General features: G+C 41.4%; 1 protein-coding gene across 1 annotated transcript; it reads left to right on the top strand.

Annotated features, from left to right (window-relative positions):
- The first annotated feature begins 370 nt into the window (after window positions 1-370).
- Window positions 371-5062, top strand: brf2 (BRF2 RNA polymerase III transcription initiation factor subunit). Its single transcript, XM_053475847.1, has 6 exons — window positions 371-541; window positions 1625-1794; window positions 2093-2152; window positions 2806-3130; window positions 3248-3425; window positions 4378-5062. Exons 2-6 carry the CDS (start codon window positions 1647-1649, stop codon window positions 4888-4890), a joined length of 1224 nt encoding a protein of 407 aa, XP_053331822.1. The 5' UTR covers window positions 371-541; window positions 1625-1646; the 3' UTR covers window positions 4891-5062.
- Window positions 5063-8145: the final 3083 nt, after the last annotated feature.

The raw sequence follows: 8145 nt of genomic DNA, 5'->3' as shown, positions 1-8145 counted from the left end.
GTGTTCTTTTTTTAAGCAAAAATACTCTTTATATTGTTAAGTAAAACTACCAAGAATACAGTATTATTGTAAAAAGCTTCACATCAAAATTCTCAAATTTTTAACATAAAGAACACTACCCTGTCTCATGATTGTCACTGAACATTAATACATAGCATACTGTGTCGCCCTCTAGTGGCATTTTAATTAAATGCAGTAGTCAATCGGTGTTTGGTCGAAACATGCTTCCTACTAAAATGTGCTACCGACCTGTTCCGCGCATGCGTAGAATAGTTTGCAACTTTCAGTATTTCCGTATTTGCATGTATACGTTAGTTTTTGCTGCATAACACTAATGTTTGTTGCATGTTTTACTTTAAACGTAACGCTACTGGCTCGCGCTACGGTAGCATGTTTCGATAAGGCAGTACATGTCGTCAGAACACCGGAAGTGGCGTATCGGCGCGGATATACCCGGATATAAACAAACGCGTGCATGGCGTTGCTGTGTGGCAGTGGAGTTGTTCGTGCTGTGACTTTTCCCTGTAACGTTCAGTAACCGGTGAGTCGGTTTCAGTGTCTAGAGTTTGAAGCTCGTTTGTGCTCCGTTAATGCAATTTTAAATTATTTTACTGCTTATTTTGCTACTTCAGCCTTTACTGTTCTGCTCCTCATTTTTTATTCATAGTTAACAGAAGGAAGTTTAATAAAAAAAATTAAATAAAAACACACACACACACAGTTTAGGACTGCAGTGACTGATCTCTGGCCTAACCTCACTAGTCACATGTTTCACACCTCAACTCACATCCACTGGCAAGATTTTGGGAAAAGTGGTGTTTTCATAGCTCTTATCTCTTATTAAAATGTAGTTTAATTTTTTAAAATATTTTTTAATAAGTTTTAGAGCAAAGTCCGTCTGTCTGTCTACAGGCTGTCTGTCTGTCTAAAAAGTTCATATAGAATTAATCGTTTTCGTTTTCACCCAAATAAGGATGGCTTCCCTGTTGAGTCTGGTTCCTCTCCTGCTGAGTTTTTCCTTGCCACTGTCACCGTCGTCATTGGCTCGCTCATCAGGGACAGTCTTATCATTTTGATTTAAGTTTGTATGAGATTCATACAATTCACATCTCATACAAACTTAAGTAATTCTTTTGATTGTGTAAATCTGCTTTGCGACAATGTCAATTGTTAAAAGTGCTATATGAATAAAATAAAATTGAATCTTAATCTTCTATTTTTTGTTTTTCAAGTGCTCCATGGTCTCGCTCCTCAAGGCTTCAATGCAAAAAAAAAAATTCAGATTTTTAATAAGTTGTCTGTTCAGCTTTTATTTTTTATTTCTACTGTTTATCAACTTTTAATTAAGTTTAAGTCTTGTCTAATGTTTCTTATTGTAATCGTCAGTACTCTGTGTCAACTTCTAATGTTTCGAATGTGCTATACAATTAAAATGACTTGATGATCTTTGCATTAACATCGTCATTATATTATACCTTATATTATATTATATTATACACGTTGCTAATACTGGCTGCATAAACAGTGAGCATGCTCATAACGTCTTTCGGGGACTGCACAGTATATTGTGGGTGAATCGCCATCACACCGCAACTGAGATCTCTAACCGTCTGTTTTTCTGTAGGTCAGGTGTTTAGTGTGTAACGATGACGCCTCCATGCTCAGAGTGTGGCTCGAATAACGTCGTGGAGGATGAACTGTATAGCCAGACGCAGTGGGTGTGTCAGGACTGTGGGTCTGTCGTCGCAGAGGGGACCTTTACCACTACACTTAGTGAAGAACAATACTCTACAGGTCAGATACCACACGTCTGTCTGTATACTTTGTGTGCAAGTATCTTTCTGGCCACAGTTTCTGCGTCTAGCAGGCTACTGTCTGTCGTCTGTTTGTCTGTCTAAAAAATTATAATGCAGTCACTAAGTAATGCTTTCTATGTTTAATGTTATTTAGTTGCTCTTAAATTTTTTTAGTTTTGATTCAATTGACCTGTTTAATGAACTTGTGGCCAGAAATGAATATAAATTGTTGATAATATAACAAGAATAAGAGAGAGTCTGTGGTGTTAATCACCCGTCTGTTCATTCCTCCCCAGCCGTGCCCTATTACATCACTACAGAGGTGACCAAGAAGCCATGTCCCAACATGCTCAAAGGTAACTTCTCACCTTCTGACTTACTCGAATAAGGTTTTCCACTAATTTATATGAGAGTAAGCCCCTAATAACCTATTCATCATGTAGGGATGCATCAACACCACTTTTTTTAGACTGACAAAAAGGTCTTCCTTAAGACTACTAAACTTGAAACTCGCTAGCCACGAGTTTTCTGAGTAAAAGTAGAAACTCCGTAGGGAAAATATTACTCAATGTAAATAGAAGTCCTCCATTTATTTGTGTACTTGAGTAAAATTACACTGTCCCTCTCTGCTTCCCGGTAGTGAACGTGTGCTTTCTTTTGTTTCTCTTCTGATTTTAAGCGTGCGTTACGTTATTAATACAGGGTAAGTCACACAAGTATGCATGACCGCCAGCAGATGGCAAAATTCCAGCTTTACATATTACACCACAGTAATTAGGTAACGCAGAACTGTGTAGAAATGTAGGTAAATAAAAGCCCTACAAGCACAATCGCATTACATTAATACAGTAGTTTTCCCAATATTGGCTAGCCATCTTCACTAGTTCTTCTGTTTCAGAGAGACTGTGCTGGAGAAAATCCATACAATAGTGGTTTACTGTAGCTACCCTCTACCTGTCTGTTTGCCCTCTTAATGTACAGCTCTGTATAAATAATGATCTGCGTGCAGGTCTGGGTCGCGTGCGCTCCCTGTGCCGCATCCTCAGGCTATCCAGAGACATGGAGTCGGAGGTGACGAGCTTATACGAGCGCGCCTATCAGCACCCCCTCTTCCTGAAAGGGCATCTAATGAAGAAGGAGATGTTGGGGGGCTCCTGCGTGCTATCTGTTTGCAGGCAGAACAACTGGCCTGTCGCCATAGGAACCATCAGCATGCTGTTAGACGCAGATCCGGCATCCATGGGCACCGTTTATAACGAGCTGAATAAAGCCTTGAACATCCAAAATAAAACCCCATGCAGCTTCACTGAGCTCCTGGAGAGCCACTGTCACGAGTGAGTGCGTAGAAAAAACTTCAAGGATATAAATCATGATATGTTACAGTGGCATGTAAAGCACAGGTTCAGTATAAAAACACTAATTGACGTAAAGTGTGTGTGTCCGTGTGTCAGGTATAAGCTGGGCCCCAGTGATGTGCCCGATTTCTGTGTGGAGTCTGTAGACCGGTTGGTGCAGAGAAGTACTGCGTTGTTGGAGCTGGCTTCTGATGTGTGGTTGGTGACTGGACGCCAACCGCTTCCCCTCATCACCGCGTGTGTGTATGTAGCCTGGCAGTCTCTCAAACCCATGGTAAGTTTTTAAATACCCATACACAAAAGCTTCTGAGACATCACTCACTCATTCATTGTGTATACCGCTTTATCCTGTGTTCAGGGTCGTGGGGGTACTGGAGCCTATCCCAGGAGACTTGGGGCACAGGGCGGGGTACACCATGGACAGGGTGGCAATCCATCGCAGGACACACACTCACACACACTCACTCTCACTCATTCACACATGGGCAATTTGGGAACGCCAGTTAGCCTAATTTGCATGTCTTTGGAGGAAACCGGAGTACCTGGAGGAAACTCACCAAGCACGGGGAGAACATCGAACCTGGTCGGGAATCAAACCCGGATCCTGGAGGTACAAGGTGACAGTGCTAACCACTTACCCACCGTGCCTAAAAAAATGTTCAGATGACATTTATCTATATGTCACGTAAAACACTTCCTTCTAGAAACTCTCCATCTAATTAAATCTTATTGCCAGTAATTGAAGTTTAGAAGTAATGCCATATGGCAGGGATCTTCCAGGGCCAGTGTCCAGCATAATTTGTATTTCACCAACACTGAACCTGGTAATTAACAAATGAGCTCAAACTTCTGCTCAAACATCACCATACTGTGTTGGACGCTGGCCCACCTTGACTGGAGTATTTTCTTTTTTTTTACCACAACTGACCAGATTTATCAAGCTCTAGATGAATAGGCTTACAATTTCATCTCGGAAAGATATGTGGAAAAATCTTATAATGGCAGTATGGTGGCTTAGTGGTAAGCAACCTCACCACACGGAGGACGTGTTCCGTCGTGTGCCCTAATCTCCATGGGACAGGCTCGAGGCTCCAAGTGATCCTACACAGGATAAAGCAGTACAGACACAGAATGGATGTGTATATGATGAGGTATGATAAAATAAACCTTCATACGTGTAGACTTCTGTTGAATGCGCCTTAAAATTCTGTTTGTGTGTGTTACAGGCCCGTATGAAGTACACACTGAATAAGTTCTGTTCCATAGCGAACTTGTCAAAGTCGAAGCAGTCGGGTGTGACGCGGCGGGACACAGCGGTGCGGCGTGTCGGTGAGCTCAGGGAGGCGCTCTGTAAGCTGGGCCGGGCCCTGCCCTGGCTCAGAGGAGGCACCGTAGAGCCGGGCTCCGTCTGCTCTCTGGTCGACGATATCCTCACTTACCGCAAAACTCTGATGATGCAGGCAATGGAAAGCTCTGAGGTCGGAGCAGATGCTGAGGAACAGAGCGCAGACCCTCCTCAAGAAGCGCACTGGAGCAAAAGGCATCTCTTTCTGCCCCCTTCAGCACGGAATGCAAAGCGTCCGAGACTGGACCCGCCCGAGCCGAACGTCACCGGAGACGAGAACATTTCAGACACGGAGATAGAATCATACATCCGCTCACCGGAGGAGGTGAAGTGCTATCTGGAGGTGCAGAAGAAACTGACCCAGGAAACTGAAGAAGTGAAGGATTCGACTTAATGAAGCCAACAGTTTTGGGTGTTGAGCACCTTGTTGAACAATATGCACTTTAAACTAGCTGTAATAAATTTTCCTTTCTTGTTTTGTCGTTCACACACAAGTTTTGTTTTTGTACTAAAGCCTTTCCTGCACACTTGTGCTTTTCTTTATTCAATAAAAATTGGTCCACTGTACTAGTAGGTGTTTGTTTTTGTGTTATTGTAATTTAAAATGTTTTTTTATTTCACCTGTTAATTTGATGTTTTTGTTTCTATTAAATATAAAACAGTGTATCCAATTTCTTAGCAAAGAGGCTTTTGCTTCATGTTTAAAGGAGTTTAAATACTGTAAAGATATGCAATGAATGTAATCTGTTTTATACATTTTGCGAATTACTGGAGGTTGGATTTATTAGAATATTTTTATCAGAAGAAGTAGAATGAAATTCCTTGTCAAGATCAGAGCTCAAGGTCAGCTATGATACGCCACCTCGAAACAGAGGGTTGTTGTTATTTGTCATTTCCACATTACACAGTAATGTATACAGAAAATCACATTGTAGGATTTTTTAAAGAATTTATTTGCAAATTATGGTGGAAAATTAGTATTTGGTCACCAACAAACAACCACGATTTCAGGCAGAAAATGGAAGACATACTGATAATCTCCCTCGATCTGGGGCTCCATGCAAGATTTCACCCCGTGGGGTCAAAATGATCACAAGAACTGTAAGCAAAAATCCCAGAACCACACGGGGGGACCTAAGGAACGACCTGCAGAGAGCTGGGACCAGAGTAACAAAGGCTACCATCAGTAACACCCTGCGCCGCCAGGGACTCAAACTTTGTGTTTGGATGAGAAAGAATGCTGAGTTGCACTCAAAGAACACCATACCTACTGTGAAGCATGGGGGTGGAAACATCATGCTTTGGGGCTGTTTTTCTGCAAAGGGACCAGGACGACTGTATGAATGAATGGGGCCATGTATCGTGAGATTTTAAGTGAAAACCTTCTTCAATCAGCAAGAGCATTGAAGATGAAATGTGTCTGGGTCTTTCAGCATGACAATGATCCCAAACACACCGCCTGGGCAACGAAGGAGTGGCTTCATAAGAAGCATTTCAAGGTCCTGGAGTGGCCTAGCCAGTCTCCAGATCTCAACCCCATAGAAAATCTTTGGAGGAAGTTGAAAGTCTGTGTTGCCCAGCGACAGCCCCAAAACATCACTGCTCTAGGAGAGATCTGCCTGGAGGAATGGGCCAAAATACCAGCAACAGTGTGTGAAAACATTTACATTTGGGCATTTGGCAGACGCTCTTATCCAGAGCGACTTAAATTTATTGATTTTTTTTATCTCATTACACATCTGAGCAGTTGAGGGTTAAGGGCCTTGCTCAAGGGCCCAACAGTGGCAACTTGGTGGTTGTGGTGTTTGAACCTGGGATCTTCTGAACCGTAGTCCAATGTCTTAACCACTGAGCTACCCCTGGCAAAACCTTGTGAAGAATTACAAAAGCTTTAACCTCCGTCACTGCCGACAAAGGGTATATAACAAAGTATTGAGATGAAATTTTGTTATCGATCGAATACTTATTTTCCACCATAATTTGCTAATAAATTCTTTAAAAATCCTACAATGTGATTTTCTGGAAAAACAAAAATCTTATTTTGTCTCTCATAGTTGAGGTATACCTACAGTATGATGGAAATTACAGGCCTCTCTTATCTTTTTAACTTGCACAATTGGCGGCTGACTAAATACCTTTTTGCCCTACTGTGTGTATGTGTGTGTATATATATATATATATATATATATATATACACTTTACACAATCAAAAGAATTATTTAAGTTTGTATGGAATGTGAGTGTGTATGAATCAACATGGTCAGTTTGTCCCTGGTGAGCAAGCCGAGGGCGACAGTGGCAAGAAAAACTCCCTGAGATGGTAATAGGAAGAAACCTTGAGAGGAACCAGACTCAACAGGGAACCCATCCTCATCTGGGTTAAACAGAAAACAGGAAATGTCAAAACTATTGACATTTTCACAAAGCAGCTTTAAAAATACATATTTAAGTTTGTATAAAATGTGAATGTGTGTAAATCAAAATGTCCCTGATAAGCAAGCCGAGGACGACGACGACAGTGGCAAGGAGAAACTCCCTGAGATGCAGTAGAAAAAAACCTTTAGGGCAACCAGACTGATCTGCAGGCATACTGTGTGTCAGGAGTCTGGAAGTTCAGAATAACAGGAGATGGTGTTGAAGTGAATATGGAGTCCAGTTCATTGTAGGAGGCTCAGGTAGACTGTAGGAAATAAAAGACTCAATGAGCCCAGCTTAATTATAATAATGTGCCAATCAGTTTCAGGAATGTTGTTACAGTAGGTTGTCAATAGAAAGATATTTTAGAAAATTCCTAAGTATCCTGAAAAAAATCCGAGTTTTTCAAAAGTTTTCCAGTCGTGGAAACACCTGGAAATTGTTGAAAATGACCTAATAGACTTGAAATGGTCCTTTACTCAGATCAGCTACATAACCTTGAAATTTAGCTCCCTGTTGTAGGATAAACAGTGGGAAGTGACAGGTATTCCTGCTCCTGGCATGCAATGTATCCACCTAGTGATGGAATTATTTTTAAACCCTGTGGAAATTTGGAGGCCGGCTACAAGCTGGGGAAGGGTATCTTCTTACATGAGGTCACATTTTGGGGAAACTTTTACAAGCTCCAGGCATTACAAAATGTTTAAAAATAGTAACAAAAGCATTTTCTCACATTTTTTGTACACTTTTTTATACACTAGAGACACATCTGTATGTCTAAAAAGAGAATTTTGTAAAACAAAAGAATGCTCCCCTCTATGTATCAAGGCAATAGAAAATGTAGAACATATTGTACAATATATACTGTAAGGGTAAATTCAGATTTAATTACAGAAGTAAGTGATGCAGGGCAGAATATCAATTAGTTGTAAGTTTAAGGAGCAAGGCAAGGGCACTTTCTAAGTTCAGGGACTGGATGGGCCGTGTGGCAGGTGATGTACACCAGGCATACTGCAAGACATGCAAGAAAATGTTTGATGTAGACAACAATGGAATATATCTGCTGTTAAAAGGGATGCCACATGACAGGGACACAAGAAGGTCACGTCACGTCAAGGCAATGGGCTACGAATGACCGCTTTCATCAATCAAGAAGCTGGCAGGCAGGCAGCAGTGGCAGAGATTAACAGAAGGAAAACGATCTGATCAATTTCTGAGAGTAAAACTCCAGCAC

Source organism: Clarias gariepinus, chromosome 17, assembly GCF_024256425.1.
Source record: "Clarias gariepinus isolate MV-2021 ecotype Netherlands chromosome 17, CGAR_prim_01v2, whole genome shotgun sequence".
In the NCBI taxonomy this organism is placed as follows: domain Eukaryota; kingdom Metazoa; phylum Chordata; class Actinopteri; order Siluriformes; family Clariidae; genus Clarias; species Clarias gariepinus.
This window is presented reverse-complemented; position numbering and strand designations above follow the sequence as displayed.

What these genes read in the sequence shown, in the direction of transcription:
- brf2 (XM_053475847.1), top strand. Translation starts at nt 1,647, where the DNA reads ATGACGCCTCCATGCTCAGAGTGTGGCTCGAATAACGTCGTGGAGGAT. An exon ending in TGAAGAACAATACTCTACAG is followed by an intron (nt 1,795 to 2,092) that starts GTCAGATACCAC and finishes ATTCCTCCCCAG; the next exon opens with CCGTGCCCTATTACATCACT. An exon ending in ATGTCCCAACATGCTCAAAG is followed by an intron (nt 2,153 to 2,805) that starts GTAACTTCTCAC and finishes ATCTGCGTGCAG; the next exon opens with GTCTGGGTCGCGTGCGCTCC.